Source organism: Crocuta crocuta, unplaced genomic scaffold, assembly GCF_008692635.1.
Source record: "Crocuta crocuta isolate KB4526 unplaced genomic scaffold, BGI_CrCroc_1.0 scaffold170, whole genome shotgun sequence".
In the NCBI taxonomy this organism is placed as follows: Eukaryota; Metazoa; Chordata; class Mammalia; order Carnivora; family Hyaenidae; genus Crocuta; species Crocuta crocuta.
In genome coordinates, this window is record NW_027527853.1 from 1394378 (window position 1) to 1418527 (window position 24150).

Genomic DNA, 24150 nt, shown 5'->3' on the forward strand with positions numbered 1-24150 from the left:
ATCCTCTGGAATTGAGGATTTGAGCATTTAAAAAGCTCCGAATCCAGTTTCATGCTCATTCTCTGTATCCAATCAATCACCACACTCAATCAATTTCATCTCTTAAATATTTCTCAAATCCCTCTTCTTCTAATTTAACTTCCTCACCTTAATCAAATGATCATTTTTCTTCTAAACTAACCTCCTAAATGGTTTTCTCCAAACCATTTTCTTCACAGCTGTGAAAGTCAACTTGCTAAATGTAAATTGAATAATGTCATTTTTTCTGTTAAAATTCTACAGTGGTATCCCATTTATATTAAGACAAAATCTGGAATCCTGAGATCTACGAAATCTGGCCCTGCCATCTTCATCTTGTATTCAACACTGAGCTCCAAGCTGAACTGGTTTGCTTTCAGATTCTCAAACATTCCAAACTCCTCCCCATCTCAGAGACTATGCTTAAGCTCTTTCTCTTGACCAAAACACTTTCTAGCCCCTCCCCTCTTTCCCTCAAATCTTAAATGAAGTCTCTCACTCCATGAGACGCTTCCTTCCTCACCAGCCCACCAGGGGGTCACAAGTTCTATTATATTAGTCCCATAGATCCCTTTACTATCATTAGCACTATTGAAATTAACTCATTGACTTAAGGAACTTCTTCTTGCTAGATATAAGCTCCATAATAGCAACAACTGTGTTTGTCTTATTCGCCAATATATCCCGAATGCCTGGCATGGAACCTTAAACATAGTGCACGTTCCATAATTTAATTCTAGCACCTCCTGCAAGGAATGGGTAAGTAGTCTTAGACCTCAAGGAACACACAGTTCAGTGATTAATCCAGTAAATTCTGCAAATTCTGCCAGTTTCTTTCTCTTTTCCCATTTATTTTGGTTCAATTTACTCCATATACTGCATTGTCTGGCTTTCACACAACAATTGACTTTTTGACAAATAGTAAAGAAAAAGAAAAGATTTAAAACCTCTGTCTTTTTAGTGTCACCTGTTATTAGTTTTCCCTCTCCAGCTAATAAATGGACACTATTTTTCTTCCACCTCTTCTAATGTCTGATACACATAAAGAATGTCTGTTTGTGTCTCTCTTTGTCTTGTGAAAATTGTGATGCATTCCTTGCTTTGGATTTTTTTTTTTATTACTGACATAAAAATCATTATATTAGCCTTTCTTCTTGATGACTCTTATTATCTGAAAACTTCTATTTATATTCCATCTTTCTTTCATATAATGTCTTTTTGTTGTTGTTAGATATTTTTGTGCATTCTTTATTTTTTCCTATCTTTCTGTGCATAAAGGTAATTTTTTCTGCCTTTTCATGTCATTTCCTTAACAGATACTCAGAAATCATTTTACTTGGTTAGTTTTATTTGTGATTATGTAAACGGCACATATTCGTAGTAAAATAAAAGAAAGAGGAGAAAGGAAGGGAGGGACAATTGGAGGGAGGCGGATAGGAAATATCGTTTGATCCTGCTGAGAGCTGGTGTACATGAGGGAGACATAAGCACAGAGAGACAGGGAAGGTGGAGTTTTAAAAAGAGGTAGGATAAATAGGGAACTGAGAAAAGATCAAAGTGAGAGAAGAGTCTGAGCATGGCACATGAATCTAAGTAAAGGGGAAATTTTCACATTCACCTTGACTTTTAAACTGCCATCAATGGACACCAACACAAATCCTCCCTTACCCTGAGGAAAGAGATGATGGACTAGGAACACTGTCACCATGAATCCACCTCTATGGACAAAACAATTCAGAGATGCCAGCCTATTGGTGGATCAACAGTGTCATCTTCAGAAGGGAAGCTCCAGTAAACTAATGCATCCATAATTTTGCTTTATTATCTTTTTAATATCTTATTTGGCACATTCAAAAGATTATCAATCCTACATGTTACTTTTAAAGCAAAACAATACAATCAACACCTTGATTCCACCACCCAGTCTCACAGGAAGACACTATCAGCCTCTATGTTCTCTATTATGCCATTCCCGATTCCTCCTGCCCTGCCCAGCATGACCATTATCCTGTTTCATGTTCATCAACCTATTGCTTATACACCTATACACACAATGTTATTACAAATATATGTGTGCTTAACTGTATGGATGAGCTAAATGTAAACAGATTTTTTTTTAAAAAGGCATTTACCTACAGCATCTGAGAAACACACAGCTATTGCCTAGATCACATGCTTTACCTGAGCACACTATCCTTGAATTCTGCGGGCTGAGTTGGGTGGGATGGGAGGTGGGGAAATAAGGCTTTTGACCATCCATGTATACTTTTGGAAATGGAAATTAAGAGGTCATCGCAAATAGTTTTCACAGAATATGAAAAGCAGAAGCAGAGAAGAAAGGGAGAAAAGGAATATAGAAGCCCTTTGAAAGTGCTTTCTCTAGAAGTGGAAAATCAGTGAATCTGCCAACAGGGCAAGTTTGAGGCTTAACACCAGATTCTCCTTATTGCTATGCTTACTTCAAAATGGTTAACAGAAAACTCCTAAAAATAAAATGTTTCCTGATTTCAGTCTCTGAACTGAAAACATTTCCATGTTTTCTTCTCCTTTCAAGATTTGTTTTCATTGTGAAAGATCTAAGATACTTTCTTAATAGAAAAAAATTACATGATTATGAACTTTGAAAGAGAGAAACAAAAAAGGAACAAAAAAAGAAAAAAGATTCCATAACTAGAAGGAGTTTATGTTTCACTGCCTTTTGTATTTATGGGTAAGAAGATTCAATATTATAAAAATGTAAACTCTTTTCATTTGAGCTGTAAATTCAATGAAATTCCAAAGTCCTAGCAGATTTTGTTTAGATACTTAACAATCTGATTCTGAAATGTCTGTGGCTGAGCAAAGGCCCAAGATTAGCAAAACCATTCCTGAAGAATAAGATAGGAGGGGTTGCTCTACCAGATTTTAAGACATATATCAAACAATGGTAATTAAAACAGTGTGACAGTGATATAGGACAGCATAGGGTGACAGAATTGAGTGCCCCAAAACAAACCCATGAGTATATGGAAGTTTGATATATGACACAAAGGACATTGCAGATCATGAAAGGAAGAAGACACAATTTAATCAATTATGCTGGTATAACTGACTACCCACATGGAAAAATATGAAATTGGATACCTACATCACAGCCATGCCCGTAGATCAATTCTAGATTGATTAAAGATTTAATGATTAAAGGAAAACACCTTCAAAAGTTACCAAAAAAATACAAAATACCTATGAACCAGACATAAGGAAGGACTTCTTAAACAACACACAAAAAGAACTGGATTTTTGTGCAAAAAATTAAGTCAGAAAATAACAGGTGTTAGCAAGCAAATGGGTCAAGGGGAATTCCTACAGACACTGCTAGAGGAAGTGTAGATTGAAATAATTGAAATCACTTTGGAAAGCAGTTTGGCATTTACCTGTAAAGTTGAATATTTGTGTATTTGTGTATGACACAGCATTCCATTCTTTGGTCTGTACTCTACAACAATGCTTCTCTCACTTTAACGAGCACCAGAATCACCTGCAGAGCCACACAGTTTGGGGGCCCCACTCCTGGAGACTCTGATTCAATAGGTCTGGGATAAAGCCTGTAAATGTGTATTTCTGAGATGCACCTGGGTGCTGGGGCTGCTGCTGGTTTCTATTCACGATTGGAGCAATGCTGCTCCAGATATCTTCTCTTATGTCTTGGGAAATAGGAATAAGAATATTCAAAGCCACATTGTTCATAACAGCAAAAATCTGGACACAAGCCAAATATCCATCAGCAGAAGAATGGATAAATAAACTGTAGTATGTTCACACACTAAGGTATCATACAATATTGAGAATGAATGAATGACAAGTACATACAACAACCTGGATAAATCTTAGAAGCATAATGAAAAAGTAAGTCACAGAAAATTATATACAGCATGATACCACTTTTATAAAGCTAACACATTAAATAATATATTGCTTCAGAATATGAAGCAATGAATAAAAGCCACAAAAACAGAAAAGGGAAGAATCATATAACTAGATGCCACTGTGTGGGTATTATGGTAGCTTTTCAGGTGGGTGATGGGTTTTCATACGCTTCCAAACTCTCATGAAAGTTTTACGTATGTGAAAATTTGTTATAAATATTTGTCATATATATATGGAAAACATATATGTAGCACACATAAAATGGAAAACAATTTTTAACTGAGTGCAAGACAATCAGGTAATCTAAATGAGACAAGATTTACAAGGCAAGTAAAACTGTAATAACAATTAAAATACTCATTGTACTTAGCAGATGACAGAAATGATCCTGGAGAAAATGCAGAAGACAAACCTGAGAGGTTCTCTTGCAGAGTGAAAACAAAAGTGAAAAACAGTGAGAAAGGAGATGATAGAAGTGCATGACTGAAGGTGGAGGGTTAACAAACAGATTCCTAAAACAAAGATTAGAGCAAACTGAGAGAAAAAGAATTCAAAGCTATACTTATAGAAAATTCTCACATGTTAAAAATAAAAGCCTTAGTTTTCCTGATNCCTCTTGCAGAGTGAAAACAAAAGTGAAAAGTGAAAAGTGAAAACAAAAGTGAAAACAAAAGTGAGAAAGGAGATGATAGAAGTGCATGACTGAAGGTGGAGGGTTAACAAACAGATTCCTAAAACAAAGATTAGAGCAAACTGAGAGAAAAAGAATTCAAAGCTATACTTATAGAAAATTCTCACATGTTAAAAATAAAAGCCTTAGTTTTCCTGATCAAAAGTACTCCCCAAATATCAGCAAGTTAATGCAGAAATCCACATTGACATATTCCTGATAAAAGTTCAGATATCAAGAATAAAACATGACTTCTATAAGCATCCTAGCAGATAAAAGATAGAAAATAGACAAACATAGAATAAAAGTCTCACTAGCCTCAAATTTCTCAACAAAATTGACAAAAGTTTTTGTAAAAGAAATTACAAAAAATGATTTCAAAGTTTATTTGGAAAAATAAGTGTATATGACTAGTTAAAGAAAGTTTGAATGAAGGAAGAAAAATTATAAATGAAATGAACTTGAATCTCTAGATACTAAAATGTAAACTATAATAATGAAAATGATGTAAAATGGATAATGTTATATTACAAATTATAATGCATATATTACATGTTATATATTTATACATTTTTACATATATGTAAAACTTGGTATGTGAAAAAGATGAATTTGGAATAGGTTATCAATTATATGATGCTACAACTAGTTGTAAAATAATTTAGAAAATAATTAGTACCATACACAAAATATTTTTCAATGAATTAAGAGGTTAAATTTTTAAATGATTATAAAAAGAACTAGAAGAAATATCAGTGAATATTGATCTGATCCTTGTGTGAGGAAGGACTTTCTAAAAATAAAAGAAGCTAAAGAAATCAAAAGAGTGATATCTTTTCCTATAATTTTTTTTTAAATTGGCCATGTCAAAAAATCATAAAAAGTGATAAAAAGTAAACTACAAATTTGGGTGGAATATTTGTTCCATATATATTCCAAAGATTCTTACTAAAAATATTAAAATCAGTATCAAAAAGGTGGATATCCCATTGGAAACTGGGTAACTGTGATAATCACGAAGCTTACTTCAAATCAAAAATATAGAAATTATAGTCAAATAAGAGCAAATTGAACAAATGAGGTTTTTTTTCATTTTTGTAATTGACAATGATAAAATACTTAGCATTTTAAATATTAAGACGCCATATTAAACAGCCATTCTGAGGACACTTAGTGTTAATTAAGGTAGATGGTTAGGCAAGGCTTAGAGCTCACTACTCAGGGCTGGTTTAGAGCTATTCTGGTGGCAAAAGGGCTCTGAGACTTGAGTCTGATTTATGCACTTCAACAGACATTTATTTTTATTTTTATTTTATTTTTAATTTTTTTAAATGTTTTATTTATTTTTGAGAGAGAGAGAGATAACATGAGCAGGGGAGGGTCAAAGAGAGAGGGAGGCACAGAATCCAAAGACAGGCTCCGGGCTCTGAGCTAGCTGTCAGCACAGAGCCCGACGCAGGGCTTGAACCCACTAACCGGGAGATCATGAGCTGCGCCGAAGTCAGACGCTCGACCGACTGAGCCACCCAGGCGCCCCAGACATTTATTTTTAAGCAGCTGATGTTATAGATGACCATACAAGAGGGGGAAAAGAGAAGATCATTAAAATGTTTCTTCCTGGAAAGATGAAGGCTGAGAAAAGATGCTTGATGTCTTTAAGGCCTTAAATAGCAGGAATGCAGTGAATGGCAGGATTATGGAATTCCAGAACTGGAGGGGGAGGGAGGAAGCCCCTAAAAAAATTAGGAAGACCTTTTTTACATGACGAGTTATGAACATTGAAGTCATTACCCCATAATCGGATATTAAGAGAAAATACAAAACAAGTACAAAATACAAAATATATCTCGTATCAAAAGCATAAAAACAAAATATGATAATAGCAAATACCATGGAAGTTAAGGTGGCAGTGAATAGGCATTTGTAAGTTCAAATACATATGTGGGTCACAGATTGAGTATTTATTAATCAGTTACAAATGGATGCTGGAAGGGTTAAAAGCATCACATTCTTTTATCTTAGAATTACTCTTTTTATTTTAGAATTCTTGAGGATGACCAAGAATTAGCACCATGGTTTGCAAACATTCTTCTGTTTGTGTTTCTGGCCTGGAATCCAGGAGAATCTGGTCTTTTGCCTAGCGGACCTTCATCTCCTCTCACCACACTAATAGCCTTTAGTGACAATATTTGGAGGATGACATTTTGGATTCTCATACTGATGACAATTCTAAAGATTGAAAATCTTCTATTCTATAGTTAAATACAGGTCATAAACCAGTATGAAAGTAAAGTCATAGGAAAAGAAAGTTAAAAATGTAAGGCCCTACCAAGTTATTATTTCATATGTGAAAAACTTTGATTCATTTGTTTTGTAGGCTGGTCTGAGTCCACACCACTTACCCCATTTGGTCATTTGAAAAGGCCGTTTTAGACAATGCCCATTTCATCATCAACCCAAGGTGAACACTTTGTTGGGTTGACATGCTTACAGGATTAGGGACTCATTAGTTGTGGTTCACTGTACCCCTGGTAAGAAGTGGTTTCTGGTATTGGTATGTTTACTCATGACACTCAACATGCCTCTTTCTCTGACTCTCCATCTCTCTGTTCCCCTCAGGACTACTGGCTCTCCCTCCTTTACAAACGCCTGATTGGTCCCAAAGTCTTGGCTGTGCATGTGGCTGGGCTCCAACGGAAGCCACGGCCAGGCAGAGTGATCCGGGACAAACTAAGGATTTATGCTCACTGCACAAACCACCACAAGTAAGTCTGCAGAAAGATGTCACAGAAAACCACTCCCAAGGGGCTTCAGGCTTTGGGCCCCTCTTAAAATTCCCCCATAATATTTGGGGACCCCTGTAAGACTTACTGTAAACTGCTTCTTGCTTTATTCCTGGTTTTTGCAGGTTTCATATGATCTCTGATAAATAGCTTTTATTCCAGGCAAAGCCATTTTCTCACTCTCAGAGGATTTATGCACAAAAAGTTCATAAAAATACATGCCATTTGTTCATTTACTTCTTCATCCAACAAATTTTTTATTGAGCATTGTCTCTGTGCCAGTTGATGTAATGCCCATGAGGCTTTTTATGTGTACCTATGCCTGAATCAAGGCTACAGATATAAAATTTGTTCCTCTGGTCCACCAGCAGGGCTTGAGGAGATAAGTTTCTGTTTCTAAGGTGCATGCTGGAGAGCTATACCACTAGAAACCAAGCCCTAGACCAGAGTGTCCCAAGTCAGAAGTGCCCAAAGGTAGTCATGCCAGCATTAGAACCATTTTCAGAATTTCAGAAATCTTTCCAGCTATTTTAAATGTTAAGAGATTAAATAAAATCTAGTCTTCCTTTTTTTTTTACAGGGCTAGACTTACAACAATCAGTGCGGTAATCCTCTTTTTGATCTGAAGCACTGGTCGTCACTAAAGTTGTCTGTAAACAAACAAACAAAAATAATCATCATTAAATAAATAAAGTTTGGCAGATAAAATATTTTAAAACATGAAGATCATAAGGTAAAAATTGAAAACCTAGCCTAAAGCCAAATCCATCTGACCAAATATGGCTTTCTTACATCACTTCCTATTTAAGGAGCAAAGTAGGCAGCTTGGAAAAAGAGAACTCTTTCTCTTAATGCAGAGAAACCCTGGGAGTGAGGGAGGGGGAGGAGGAAGCAAGTGCTTCCAGCCAGACCTTCATTCCAGTGGGCCTATCAGGCGCTGATCATAGGCAGTGGATAGCACAAAGAGCTCCAGTGGTCAGATTACAATAGATGCTCCTTCCCCTTCCTTGATGAGAGAGGAGCCAAGCCAATTGATTTATCATGATAAGATTTTTCAAAGAATCACTCTGAACATAGCAGGGCTAGGGGCCCATTGTCTTGTCTGTAGATACAAGTGTCTATTGTGGATGATAGGAGTCTGGTTTGGGCAGAGGCCAGAGGCTTTCAACGTCCCTTTTGCTCGACAGGAAGCTCAATCCAATACCTGACAGAGAGTGACTACTTTATGGCTTTGGCTGGAGTTATCTGATCACCACACAAGGAAACATTGTATTCCAAGTCTCCACCCTGGCCCTGAGGAAACCACTCAAAAGGTGGACCCCCAGCTTCAAGAGAGAAAAATTACCCTTGGCACCTTTTGTCTCTGTTGGGAAGAACGTCAGTTGTACCCTGTTTACTATTGGTCTGAGGAACCAGGGGGAAAATATCAGTAGCTATGGGCTTAGCAGCATTTGGGTGTCCTTACAGAGGGCTCCTCACATAGTCCCATCTCAGTGCTCATCCTGACATTCTTTGACATTCTTTTACAAGTTATCACTAATATTCTGTATATACCATGAACTCAGGGCCACTGTCTCATTCATTGTTCTATTTATTCTTAGTGTCTAATACAGTGATTGGCATGAAGAAGATCTCAGTGAATGTTTGATGGATGAATGAATGAATGAATGCAGGCATAGGGTGTCAAGACATCACTGATGATTTCCAGTTCTAGCCTCTCTTCCCCTTTGATATCAGCACAGCATCCAGAAGGAGGCGGCGATGTGGTAGAGTAGTTAATTATTCTACTATTCACTAGCATGAGACCTCAAACAAGTTACTAAAATCATCTGGATTAAATACTCTCCCTACATCACCAGTGCTCCTCTACTTTCTATGGGAACTCAATTCAGAACCTCACTGGGGAAACGGTGTTGCTGTGCTTCTGTCAGTATCATCCCTCTTCTCCATTAAAAAAGAAAGATAAAACTTGACTAATCTATTGCACATATGGCCTTAATGATAATAATAGAGGTGAAGGCCTTTTTGTTCCTATTAGAAAAGTAAGCCCATGATGGACACACTGATCATGGAGGTTGCAGGTCTCTTCCATGTCTGTGGATGTTAAGTGCCCCAGATAGGTAGGCACAGGGATAGGACAAGTGCCTCTGCTCCTTCTTCCTGGGAATCCATGTGCCCTGTCCGTGCCCCTTCGTCTTCCACAACAGTCACGAGGAAGCACTACTGATTCACTTAGTTTATTCATGGCCAACAAGGGCAAGGTCACAGAAATGTCCCAGATTTGGCATATTGGCTTCACAGTATTCAATCTTGACCAATACTCTGAAAATATATATCCTCGGTCAAAACAGGGATTGGGTGAGAAAGTATAAACTTATCAGTAGAACAACCCAAAGAGAGTGTCTATCGAAACAACTCCTGCACTCCAGTGTATATTGAACACTTGCTATATGCCAGGCATCTTGCCAGATATTTGTACTTGTATTACCATATTGAATTCCAAAATTTTTATATGGTATCATCCCTATACACAAATAACAACATTAATAATGCAAAGAATTTTTCGTTTGGGAAGAATCCTTAGAGATCTTTTGGTCCAGTGTCCTATACAACAGAAATTCCTTTTACAGCCCCCTTGATTGACAGTTATGCCACCTCTAGTTGAATACCTCCCTGCCCTTGCTAGCAGTCTTGTGCATTGTGATTTGATTTTGACCTAGGAGAGTGTTGTATTTTAGGATTGATTTAGGTCTGCACACCAACACGAGCAGGTGCTTTTCTGCCTTCTCTCCTAGAATTAACAGATGAGGAGCCTGGCAGCATGGCAACTCTTGCCTGAGGTCTTCTTGTTCAGAGAACAAACAAGTTTTGACTGGGAAACCTTGTTTTTATAAAGCATTCTGCTGAAACAATGTATGTTTCTGGGGAAGAGTTGAGATCTTTAGCCAAGTTCAGAACCAATTGGAACCTGGTGGATATTGAAGCAAAACTGAGCCTTTTGGGGTTCAAGTTTGTTTATTATTGGCAAAACACGACTTCCTGTTTTTTAGAAGAATTTTTTTAAAGACTCATAAAAAAGGTTCCTGAGGCTTCTTGGACATCAAATGGCTCTTACAAAACAATATTTTGATGAGTTAAGTGTAAATGAATCAGAAACATGTGGATTAAATTTCCCTTAAAATACACAGGGGCTTTGAAATTAAGGGAAAAAAATGTTTGGCAAAACATGGCCTGACTTTTACCGAACCCAAAAACTTTGAGTTAGATTCGGAGACAATGGATCAACCCAGTTTTCAAACACATGGACTTCCATTGGAAATGGACCATGGATTTCAAAGCACTGTCTTCCCTTCCCTGTCCTCATCTCTCAGCTTCACTGGAGACATTGCTAGAACAACAACTGTTTTTTATCTGGATATCAAGATGCACCTCTCCATATGATGTCCCCTACCTCTTATATCCAGGATACTCCACTTTGAGCCTCCCTTCCCTCACTCACTTCCTCCTACCCCCATGGCATCACAGAGAAGATGTCAGGCAGCAAAAGAAAAGCCAAAAGATGAACAGCAGATGCATAAATTCTCTACTCGTGAAAAAGTCTCACCATAAGTGAGACATGGAGTCAGATAGATGCTCTACCAGAAAGAAAGGGACATTCGCTAAGAGAACCAAAAGCCACCTGGACTTGACGTCAGAAGACAAGCAATTGCCTCTCAGCCATGTATTCTGTCAGACTCCATCTTCTTAGGGAACAGATACTCCCCTCCTAGATTACTTTTCTGTGGGCAGAGAATACATATTCTTCAGGAATCTGGATTCTTGACACAGTACTTTAAGGTTGGTGCTGCACTCTCCAGCCAAAATGTGTCTTCACAGCCAGAGGACCTCTACCTAATGTCCTTGCCCATCAGCCAGGCAGGAAAAGGGATGGCCGAGGCAGTCTTCAATGCCAGTTCCTACCTGAGGAGGCTCCGTTCATTCTGTGAGAGCCTCTGCACATTGGTCTTTGAGCTGGCTTTCAGTACAGGTTTGTCTCCCCCAGGGGAACTATGTAAATGGAAATCAGACCATTGCCAAGCAGCTTGAAAAGACAGCTTTCCCTGCAGCAATGCTGTTGATTTCAGATCTCCCTCCCACCCACCACTTCCCCACATCCCACCCTTCTCCTCTGCAGTCTCTGAGGGCTCATTCTGCCCCAGCTCTGCAGAGGAGAAACTTGTAAATGCAAGCACTCTGCTCTCCCTCCTCCACAGCTAGCCTTTGAGAAGGTTATCTGACGGTACTTAGCAAAAGAGCTTACCACAGCCTGGCAAAATTGGTACCCATGCATGCCCACTTTTGCTCATGCTCTGAAGCCCAGGGTACCTGTACTTAATGATGTTTGCCTCAGTTTCCTCGCTAAGCTAAGCTTAAGCCCACCCACCAATGGAATATAGTTGGTATTCTTTTAATGATGGTAAATGCTGACACAAGGCTAGTAGCCTCTCTCTCCTGAGCTCTGGTGACCCAAGTTTGCTCAACAAATGGGCATTCTCTTCTCACCTAACTCAGCTGACTCCAAAAGCTACTTCATATAATTCAGAAGATTGAGAAGGACCAGAGGAGGAGGAGCCAGAGAGAAGTCATTTAATAATCTATCAGAATATCAATGCAGGCATCTAGAAAGCCTTGAACACAATAATGTACCCTCCTACAGATGCAAGAAAAACCATCTGACACATAGTCAGAGGAATGTACTTTGGGAATTACTCTCATAAACTTAATGGATTGCTCTAGGCAAGTGGTTCCTAAACCCAACTCATCTGCCAAATATCCTAGATATATATGTATATATCCTAGCCCCCATCACAAATGGATGGAATCAAAACCTCCAGGATAATCCCTGGTAACTGTATTATTAAAAAACAAAACAAACAAACACAACCCAAGTTCTCATGTTGACTTGCCCTTAGTCACTCTACTCTTAATTAGCGCCTTTAGAAGCAGAGGTGAGTGACCCAGAGGCTAAAGGATGCTGCTTCTGCAGGGAATGACATTTTCCTCTGGGCAAAGTTGACTTAGAATTTCTCTGAACTCCTCTTTTGAAGGCAGGACTGGGTCATTTCTCCTGTTTCCTCTCATTAACCCATCCAGATGGGGCCCTAGGGGACCCCTTAGAAACAAAGTCTTTTTTCCTACAAGAAAGAAGGAAATCATTATAGTTTTGTTGATACATGCTGGAAGGCTTTTGCATGTAGGCATATGGTTCTTCCAGGCTTCTGAACATCCTGTGCTGGTTTAAAAGGATTCCAAAATGTGAGTAGTTTTATAAGCTTGGTGTAGGTAAAACAGCAAAAGCATAAATCAAAAAGATCGATAAATTTGACTACCTAAAAGTTTTTAACTTTTTTTCTTGAGAGATAGCACATACGAGTGGGGGAGGGTCAGAGGAAAAGAGAGAGATCATCGTAAACAGGCTCCATGCTCAGCACGGAGCCTGATGCAGTTCTCGATCCCACAATCCTGGGATCATGATCTGAGCTGAAATCAAGAGTTGGATACTTAACTGATTGAGCCACCCAGGTGCCCCAAGTTTTTAACTCCTATTCGTCAGAATACAATATAAACAAACTGAATTGGCCAAAGAAACCTGGAGAAAATTTTGCAACATACATGCAGACAAAGGACCACCATCTTTAATAAATAGTTTTTACAAATCAATAGAAAGTGGGCAAAGGTGATGAACAGTCAGTTCACACGAGAGATGAAATGACAAGCAGGCAAATGAAAATAATGTTGCACCTCAGCATGAATGTTTTAAAAATACAAATTAATACAACATTGAAATCCCATTACCTCTCAGGTTGAGAAAGGTGTTTTATTTTATTTTTAATGTTCATTCACTTTGAGAGAGGGTGGGGAGAGGGCCAGATAGAGAGGGAGACACAGAATCCGAAGCAAGCTCCAGGCTCTGAGCTGTCAGCACAGAGCTCTATGTACGGCTCGAACTCACAAACTGCAAGATCATGACATGAGCCAAAGTCCGACACTTAACCCACTGAGCCACACAGGCACCCGAGAAAGGTATTTTAAAAGGTTAATATCCATTATCCTTAAGGGTATGAGGAAATGGGTGCACCTACAGATAGCTGCTCAGAGTAAATTGGTACAAGCTTTCTAGATAACTAATATCAATGTTAAGAAAATGTGTGTATCACTCAGGATAGGTAGGGTGATGCTATGATAATGGAGAATCCACAAATCTCCATGGCTTCCCATAAGAAAGTGTACTTCTCATTCATACGACTTGTGTGCCATGACTCAGCTGTAGCTCTGCTCCACATTCTTTCACTCCAGGTGGAGGTCAATAGAGTCACCTTGGTCAAGAACATCGATGGCCTTTTGACACAGGAAAAAGACATAGCAAAACACAGGCTGCCTCTTAAAGCTTCTGCCCCAAAATTTTAACAGCACATTTCATTCATTGGCCAAAGCCAATTGTGTAATCTCTAGGGTTCAATGGAGCAAAGACAAAAAATCTTCCCACAGGAAGGGGCATCACTAGAAATGAAGCAGAAGATTTGGTTAGGAACCATGCAATGTGTATTCCTCTTGACCTGATGTGTTCAACTTGCAGGACTGTATCTGAAATAACAGTGATATGCAAAAGTTTATATAATGGAATATGTAATTTGCAATGGAAAAAAATTGAAAACAATGTCCTCAAGTGTAGGGGGTTAAATAAACAAATTATGTTACATTTCTATGATTGAAGAATTTAGCATTCTTCTGTAAGTAGAAGAAAATACAATAAATAACATAATAACATGGGAATATGTTTAAGATGTTCACAAACTTAAAAAACAATGTGGTCCCAATTAAATGAAAACTGAGAAATGTATGTGGATGTGTCAAAGTACTCCATAAATATTTGAATTAATATTGAATTAATAAAACAAAAACACTGGAAGGAAGTTTACCAGAATTTTATCATATCTCAAGATATTTATTATAGGATAATTTTCTTTTCCGTCTCTGTATTTCTCTGTATTTTCCCTTTTCTTCTGCAATTGGCATGTTTTATTTTCATTCTCAGAAAAAAGATATTTTGTTTTCTAAAATCACTGTAATACATTTAAACAAAAACAAAAAGAGTTTGGTGGGAAGCAGGTATCTTTGCAGAAAGCCACAATAACAAAGCCTTCCTGTCCTTGAAGGTCTACGGTGGCCAAGAACTATAAAATAATGCCTTTTCCGGAGGCAGTTCTGTTTGGTACAGTCTATAAATTATTTAGCAGCAACTAACTGACCACTTTCCATCTTTCCTTTCTCTCTCTCTCCCTCTCTCTCTCTCCATGTCAGCCACAACTATGTTCGAGGGTCCATTACACTTTTTATCATCAACCTGCACCGATCAAGAAAGAAAATCAAACTGGCCGGGACTCTCAGGGACAAGCTCGTTCACCAGTATCTGCTGCAGCCCTATGGACAGGAGGGCCTCAAGTCCAAGTAAGTGCAAACCTGGAAATAGCTTAGGAACAAGTGCAGTAGGAGCTGGGAGGGGAAGGAGCTAGAATTGCCCATTTGATGGTGCTAATTTACTTGGGGGCTCAGTGGAATGGGGTGAGGGGACTGCTGACTCAAGCCCCTCCCTGTCTCTAGGCTTAGATTTCTCAACTGTAGAGTCAAATGGTAGACACAATATTTCTCAACAAGGGCATTTTTGGTATGTGGACAAGATGATTCCTTATGAAGGATGATCTCATTTCAAGCTACTTCTTAGCATCTTTGGTCCCTGCCCACTAAATGCCAATAGCGCCCCCTAGTCATGTGGCAACCAAAACACTCTGGTAGCTGAAAACCACACCCCTTTTAGCTGTAACATTCTGTAATGCTAGAACTCCCTGTTTGTCAGCATCTACAAACCTCATGGGGGTTCCAAGGGGGAACACTGGACAAACGGTCAAAAGTTCAGAGTTCAAGGGTCTGTTCTGCCCCTAAATTTGTAACTTTGGATACATCACCTCTTGAATCTCAGTTTCCTTATTTCAATGTTTAGAAGAAAAGTTTTGAGGGCTCTGTGGTCCCTTCAAACTCTATAAATATATAATTCTGTGGTACTCCCTACCTCCCTCGGTCTCTAGCAGAGACTATTGACAACACTGACCTCTGCCAAGAGAAAACAGCTCTAGGCCACAGTGAGAAGAGCCTAGTCACAGGCAAGGCCACCTCAGCTCCCCAAGTAAGGCCTCCCTGGAAGAGTATGGGATGCTGTACAGACTGGGAGCATTCCTATTGCATTTTTAATGTTTACCAAGTTTAACAAAGCTGTAAACTTGGAGCAGGTGGCTTGCACTCCCACAGCTGCCCACAACTATTTGTGCTATAATTGTTCACTGTTTCACTGCAACCTTGGTGGCTTGCATTTGGCTTCCAACTGTATGTGCAATGGGAACAAAACACAATCTGGGAAGTCACTTATTGAGTCTCTTTAGCCCACCCTAGATCTGTATTTTCAGTCTTGGTTCACATACTGCCTCTTTTCTCTGGCTCTTTTCTCATGTACTTTTCTTTCCTCTCAATCCTACCTGTATTAGGAGACTCTCTTGAGTATTTTATCCACTCTCTTTCTATTTCCCAGTAGCTCGTGACCAGTGTGCTGAATTCCTGGTCTTTATCCTAGGCAGGAGAAGCAGTTCCGGTGCCAGCTTCACTAAATAATTATTGACCTGGGCAGATCCTCTAATCCTAATCCCTTGGCCTCAATGTTCTCATCTGTAAAATTCAAGTATTGCTGTATTTTTGTCTGGGTCCCTTCCAGCTCACAAATCCTCATCCTGGGTCTGATTTTCTGAGGACCATGAATATGTTCAAGTTTCCCACTGCCATTCACTAATGACCTGCAAAGTTATTTCTGGCAGCAGGGCTGACACCTCAGCAGTGATTGTGATAGTTCAGGGTCCAGTGGAGCCAGTGATACTAGGAACTGAGCCTGCCCAACATTGGGAAGTCATGTGTGCTGCGTGGAAGAAACTGGCCAAATGCCTTAGTCCAATAGGCCACTTGCTGGCTGTGTGTCCTTGGGCAAGTTCCATAATCTCTACAAGTCTCAGTTTCTTCGTCTCATGTCAAGAGGAGTAAATAAGGTAATCTATGTAAAGTTCCTGACACATAATAAGTGTGCAGTAAATGCCCACTGCTTTCCTTTTCCTCACCTCAGGACTCTAGCTGGCTGGGGAGGAAGAGGGAAACAATTCTTGTCTTTCTAACATCTCTAAGATGTTCTTCCAAAGTGGAATCCTCTCAGATTTTTAAGATAATGTGTTGCTAAGACACTCATTAAGACTATAAGAATGGTAGAGGTGAAAAACCATGAAACAGGAGGAGATGGTAGTCAGAGGGTAGCATCATTTTATGAGCTTGTTCCCTCACCAACCAAGGACACAGGCCCTTGTTTACCCCACCCTACATCCTTGCCTCCAGGATTATGAACCTGGCCGCACCTTGGCCCTCTTGCCTGTGCCCGTCCTTAAGAGTGATTGAAGCGACTCCCACTGACTACTGATATTGCTTACGTTCCAATTATGTTGTCTTATACCTCACCTTGTCACCATTTTGATGGGTTGTGTTATGGCTTTGTTGAGAATGTCAGAGAGACAGGGAAGAAGATAATAATCTCATTCCACAGGGGTCCTGAAGAGGGATATGGTAATGCCCACTGAGGTCAAATAACAATGCCATGCAATTGGAAGAAGAGGGAACTGGACTCAGAAGGTCTGGGTATGAATCCAGTTGCTACCATTTAATTGTGTGGGCAAACCTCAGCTCCCTTACCTATCAGATGGGGTTATTGTGAGAATCCAGTTAGAGCATGTGGGTGAAATGAAGCCTTCTACAAATGAAAATTTCACACACCCATGCACACACATATGTATATAAGTGCAAATATAGACATGCTCATATGATTTTACGTATATCATATTAAAGAGAGTTTTGGATTGGGAGTTAAGAGAACTGGATTCTAGACCTAATCCTGCCACTACTTCCTGTGGAAATTTGAGCCCTTCACTTAATTCTCTCAGCCTGTTTCTCTCCTATAAACTACTACTAATTTGACACCTCTCCCGTTCTAGACCTCAGTGGCTCTGACCCCGTGCTGTGCCATCCTGGACTGTTAGCTGCCAGCAGGGGCTGCCATGTGCACATTTAGTGCCCCCAGTGCTCTGCTGCATAACTCCTAATGAGTGCAAGAGCCCTCAGTGGTTCTGAGATGGAGGTTTCACAGGAAGGGTGTGGTTTTGGTGAAGCAGACTCTGCAGAAGAGGATGAAAGGAAATGCAAGGAAGTGATTTCAGCTTTTGGTGTCTCCTTCTCTGTTTTATAAGCCTCTAGGGCCAGATTCTGTGTTCTGTGTCTGCTAATTCCTTGTTGCAGCCTGGAGCCATATTAGCTCAGAAGAGGAATGGGAAGCTCTGGGAGCAGAGGAACCTTTGATTGCTCTTGTCTGGAGAAACCAGAAAGAGGATATGGAGCAAGTCAGTGTGCCATATAAGCCACCAGTTAGACTTTTTGGCCTGGGGTTTCAGGAGTAGAGAGATGCCAGGAAACTTTCATGATTGATTGAGAACATGGGGTAATTCTCATTCTCTTGGAGCTGCCATCAGGGCTGGGTCTATTTGAAATCTTGGAAAAGGTTTCCCCATGTGATCTCGGGGCTCAAGTATGTCAGGTACTGCACCAGAAGCACCCTTAGGGCCACAATCAGGCACACTCTAGGCATCCAAGTCCGTAAATGAGGGTTCCTGTCTCTGATTTCAGTGAGTGAACCAATCATAGGGCCTGCTACTTGAGTCTCAAGTCTTTAGGTGAGAGATAGTTCCCATTCTCAGAAACAGACAAAATGTGGGTGCCCTATACCCTATAGGATGGAAGAAGGAAAACTTAGAAAACTGCAGTGTGTACAAGATTAGGATATTCTGTGTCTGGAATACATATTCTTTAAGGTTGGCTGAAGAAAATAGATTTAATTCAGAGAAGAAAAATAAGGTAAGTCATGAGGATTTTCTTCAGATATTTCAGAGACTATTCAGAGACAGATTTAGCCTAGAATCCTCTAAAATGAGAGCAAACCTGAGAGTACAATTTAAAAGAGAAATATTTCACCACAAAAGAGCTCATTTTCCAAAGGCTTGCCTAGTCTGAGGACAGGATTTCTTAGGAGGTAGCCTATTGCTCAAAGAGTGAGAGGCCATGGCCATCTCAGAGGTGCTCCAAGATTCTCACTCAGTGGGAGGTTGAGCTAAAAGAGTTCTGCTTCCCATTGAACTCCAAAATTCAATTATTCTCTTCCATTCTCCTTCCCCCACTCCCACTTCACTTTTGGAGCCTGTTGTCTCCATGGTCACCAGCCAAATAGCTTCCTCAGGCCACTAAAAGGCCACACAAAGAGGCTGTGCTATAAGAGGGAGTGGCAATAATATTTTCTCCAGAAAATCTCCAGCTGCAAGTCCATCCTCCGTCTTGTTCCTTGGTTTCTCACCTTTCTGAGAGAAAGACTGACATTTACATCCAAGACAATAATAGTTCCCATTCTGGATAGGTCAAAGGGAACCTTTGGGGAATCTCTGTCATCCACAAAAGAGAGAATCTGCCCAATGCCTCATGTGCTCACAGTGCAGTAAACATTGTCCTCTAGAGAATCAGTGCTACCCAAGACATGAATATCTCTAATGTCTTTTAACAAACAGGGAAGCAACGTGAAGTTGGGCCAAAGAAGTCAACTTACATCAAAAAGCAGAACTCATGTTTTTACGGAAAAGCCAAACCAAGAACAGGTGTTTGGTTACATCCCAGTGTCCTGCCCTATGTATCTTGTTCAATTCCAATATGTATTCTAACATAGTAACCTAAGGCAACCAGCAAATGCTAAGAATCCTAGGCCAGAATGACATTTGACCAGAAGTGATCTGGTTCATTCTCCCTACCCTTAGATAGTAGGTGGCAAAGCCAACTAGACTAGAAGATGTTCTAGGTTTAAAGACCTTTGGGGAAGGGATGCCCACAATCTCAGTCCTGTCTGAACACTTAATTTTATAAGAACACTGTGACCCACTATAGCTGGGACTTTATAGATAAAAATAAAGAGTTTTAATAAGCTTTATCTCATTTGACATTCTGAAGAGCCCCATGAAGAAAATAGAACAATTCCTGCCTTCCTCACACTTTAGAATTGAAGAAAATTAGTCTTAGGGCATTAAGTGACTTACTCAAGAGTCACACCACTATGGGGGCACCTGGGTGGGCTCAGTTGGTTAAGCGTCTGACATGGGCTCAGGTCATGATCTCACGGCTCAGCTAGTAATACGAGCCTTACCTGCTTGTAGTTTCTCACAAAAATAAATAAATGTTAAAAAAAAGAAAGAGTCACACAACTATTAAGTGATAGAGCTAGAAAGTATCTAGCACTCCATTTTCCTGGCCCCGAACCCAGTGCACCTTCCTCAATTCCATGCTACTCCAACAGTCCAGCAATATAAAAGTGTAATGACATACTGGCAGATACTCAGTACAGATAAGCCTGTCACAATACTGTTTGGTTTCATTTCATCATAGTTTCTTCACAGAATGGATGTGAAGAGTATCAGGTTACTCAGCAATATTCCCTCCCCTAGGCTAACTCACCCCAGTTCTATTAACTTTTCTTCACAAGTCCTAATTTCAGAGCCTTCTTGAAAATTCTTCTGTGACCTGCTTCTAAGATTCTTTTTCCTAGTCATAGAGTTTTTTTAATTCAAATTTCACTGGGCTTTCTTTCAAGAGAGAGAGCGTGCACAAGAGAGAGCAGGGGAGAGGCAGAGAGAGAGAGAGAGGGAGGGATAGAATCCCAAGCAGGCTCCATACCATCAGTGTGGAGCTCAATTCAGGGCTTAAACCCACAACTGTGAGATCTTGACCTGAGCTGAAATCATGAGTTGAACTCTTAACCAACCGAGCTACCGAGGCACCCCTCCCCCAGTCATAGAATTTTGATAAAGCTATTTTTTTCTCAGTCAAGTTGGGGAATTCCCTTGTTTCTTCTATGCTCTTATCAGACAAAAGCATTATTAAATGCCAGCAGCAACCATAAATTGCTTTAATTTGAGCAATTAATTGGTCTTGGCCTATTATATTCTGACCCCATACACATAGGCACCTCTAGCTAGCTCCACTTCACCTAATGGAGCACTAGCTCAGAAGTACATCTCTGAGGGAAAGATGCTGGCATGTGAGGCTTCTCATATATCTTCGTCTATTCATCACCTTTTATTGAGATCCTACTTTGTTTCAGACAGAACTTTTTCCCCTTCAGCAGTCTTACCTCCCTCAGGAATCCCAAGTAGACAAATCAGGGGGAAAAGTCTGAACATAAGGTTTGATGTGAATTCTTCATCTCAGAATGTCTCTTGATCTTCCTAATGCCAGCCCACATCATCAGTAGCCTTCAAGAACTATTTAATATGGGGTGTTTGGGGGAGGGGGAAGGGGATTTTGAGGTCCCTGTCCCCAAGGAGTTCCTCTCCCTTACTAGAAACAAACAACTAACAGGAAGCAGCTTGTGGGCGGGGCATGAGAGAGATGTGGAGTGTTTTTGCTTCAGAGTTAATAGGTTCTATATTAGATGTTTAAATTTCCTATCTGCACAGGCCTCTCTTTCAGCTGCCATGATTTTAGCTGAAAGAAACTTAAGGCTCCTATGAACCCAGAATCTTAGTCCCTGTTCTGTGAACAAATGAACATAATTTTTTTTCTTTTTCTACATACTGCTTATTTTTTCCATCTCTCTGGGATATGACTTTTGCTTTGATTTCACCCTCATTAAATCCTATATCAAAGAAAAACATTGGCATCTAACTGCTTGCCTTTAGAAGGGTGTCATTTGATGTTAGCCAAACAGAATAGTTCTGAAAATACTCAAGCTAACTCCCAGGTGCTAAGACTTTAAAAATATCTTCATGTCCCTATTGGAACAGATCACATTACGATACTTCATCTCCAGATTCAGAGCTTGGCGAGTGTGAGGGCTGAACTGGCCACCACCTGACCTACCACAATCTCTCTCTGATGATGACTAGAAGCACCGCATTTATTTTTGGACATGGACAGATCTGGTAAAAGGAGCTTTGGGAAAAGTATTAACCCTAAGAATTCTATACCAAGGCTTCACTTACACACTCAGAAACAAAATATGAAGACCTGATTTCTGGGACCAAAAGGCCATTATTCCACTTATGTCAGCAGATTCAAGGCATCTAAGTGTTGAAGCTCTATACTGCCGCTATTAGTTGGTACCTGGAGTTTTTGAACTCTGTTCGACCAGATGTACTCCCTGCAGGTTTCCATTATCTCCACTTGTCTGGGATTATTTAAATTAGTTTCTTCTTAAAATAAACCACTTTATGAAAGTTTTGCAATTATTAAAAGATGACTTTATAGAGGAAAACTTTGGGAGTACTCTTCGAGATCAAAAAGTTCCCTCTATAACGTCCCTGACAGAAAGCCTGTCAGCTTCTGTTTGTTGAGACTGCTCATGTCACGCGTCAGCCCACTCTGGGACTAGACAGCTCTGATTGTAGGAAAGATCCTCTTTGAATGTGGCCAATGGCGTTTTCTTCCCATTTCTACCCTTGCTTTGGAAAAATAAAGCAGAGTAAATCTATACCTTCTTCATAACAGTTTTTCAAGGTTTCCCTGTAGAGTTCTAATCTCTAAGCAAACACAGAACTCCTTCAACCAGTCCTCAAATGACCTGGTTTCCAGACTATTCACTATCCTGTATACCTTAGAACCCATTGAGCTATAGAACTTTATCTCCTATTTATGTATCTCCAATTTTCTTACCTCAGACAAGCTGAGTTGTAGAGGTCTGAGAAGGAGTAGGAAATGTGAGCATTTTGTTATTTCCAGTTTACCTCACCAACACAGAACAGTATTATTTTTAAATCATTGCCAATTTCATAATGAAAAATAATGTTCTCATCTTCATTTGAATTCTTTGAGTATTATTCTGTGAGTAAGGTTGAAAGTTTTTTGTGTCTCAGCATTGCTTTTATGAATTCTCTATGTCTTTTGCTTATTTTTCATTTGGATTGTTATCAGTTTATTAATGATTTGTAAGTTTTTTCTAACATGAGGCAGTTTCCCCTTTGCTACCTATCAGATGTGTTAAAATATTTTCCCCAGTATTTTATTTGCTATCTTTCCAACTATTCCATTTTTAGGGTATTATCTTGACATACAGAAGTATTCCCTTTTTATATAATTAAGTCTATACATCTTTTACTTTGTAGTTTCTTCCTTTCCCCTGGTACGTCTATGCGTTTATATTCCTAAAATCAGATAAATATGTATCTTTATTTTCTTCTAATTTCTTTTTTGTTTCATTTTTTATATTTACTTCTTTAATGCCTTTGGAACTCGTTTTGATGTTCTGTAAGAGGTAAGGACCATCAATAGTGCTGTTCAAGCTGAAAGTGTGTGAGGAAAGCTGTTAACCCACACAGGGCATCAGGCGCTGGTTTTAAAAAGTCAGAAAAAAAGAGGATCCCTTTTAAAATTTTTCTTAATGTTTTTTATTTATTTCTGAGAGAGAGAGAGAGACAGCATGAGCAGGGGAGGGGCAGAGAGAGAGGGAGACGCAGAATCAGAAGCAGGCTCCAAGCTCTGAGCTAGCTGCCAGCACAGAGCCTGATGCAGGGCTCGAACCCACGAACCATGACATCATGACCTGAGCTGAAGTCGGACGCTTAGCTGACTGAGCCACCCAGGCGCCCCAGAGGACCCCTTTTTTAAATGCAAGCATGAGAATGGAGCCCTCTTTTCCCTGGAGGAAAAGGCCCTGCTCTCCAGACACGGCCATATCATCTGCAGCCTTTAGGAGGAGAGAGAAGCAGCAGAGGCTGGAGCAGGAAATGTGCCTGGGATTGAAGATTTATGAGCTGGCCTCGAGTGAATAGGAAGGTGGTACCTAGTCTAACCAGCAATGTTCACGTTAGTGTTTCAGTTCAGAAAGTCTGAAACAGATACTGTACAAGTAGAATACAAATATAAAACATAGGAGTATGTATATTTATAAAAATCCTTACACATAAGGCTCTGAGTCAGTTTGTAGAAAAAAATAAAGAGAAATAACTATACAGAGAAATGAGCCTTACAAATCTTTAGTTAACATAAGCTTACTACTCATTGAAACTTAGAGAATTTGGATTCTTTTAACCCTTGTGCTCATTTAAGGGTGTCCTGTGGTTCAAAAAGAGATGGTAGCCATAACCACGGTATATAGCATTATCTAAGTAAATAATTATATACATAATCTGGAAAATACAGTGAAAGAGCTGAATGATATAGTTATCCCCCTTCTTTCCTCTTGCCTGGAGAGATCGCACCTGAACCACCTTTTGTCTGTAGGGAACTCTCTCTCTGTGCCACAACCCAGGACCTGAAAGAAACCTAAATGCCTTTGAGAACCTACCCTTCAAGAAAAGCACAATGTTTTTCTTTTTCAGTGTTAAAGAAATGCAGAGTTCGTTATCTGTGCAAATGCTTCCTCTGATTCTGTCCTTAATTCCTCCCATAAAATGTGACGCGCCCACTTCCCTTCTGTGTTTTGAGGAGCGTGTTCATCTCACTGGTGTGCACACTAGAGGGAAACATGAAATAGCAGTTCTGTTGAAGCAGCAAAAATGCTCACTTCAGACTGTTCAAAAATACTTGCCTTTGAAAAGTTAACATCTGACTTTTAGGATAAAAAAACCATGG

The 24150-nt window shown here is 39.6% G+C and overlaps 1 protein-coding gene across 3 annotated transcripts in view; it reads left to right on the plus strand.

Moving 5' to 3' along the window:
• The window catches only part of HPSE2 (heparanase 2 (inactive)), a 608936-nt gene that overhangs the window by 572908 nt on the left and 11878 nt on the right, over positions 1-24150 (plus strand). For all 3 annotated transcript variants that reach the window (XM_077780539.1, XM_077780549.1, XM_077780559.1), the window contains 2 exons: positions 7214-7359; positions 14719-14865. In XM_077780539.1, coding sequence (XP_077636665.1) covers positions 7214-7359; positions 14719-14865 — 293 coding nt within the window. The remainder of the gene's footprint in view (positions 1-7213; positions 7360-14718; positions 14866-24150) is intronic.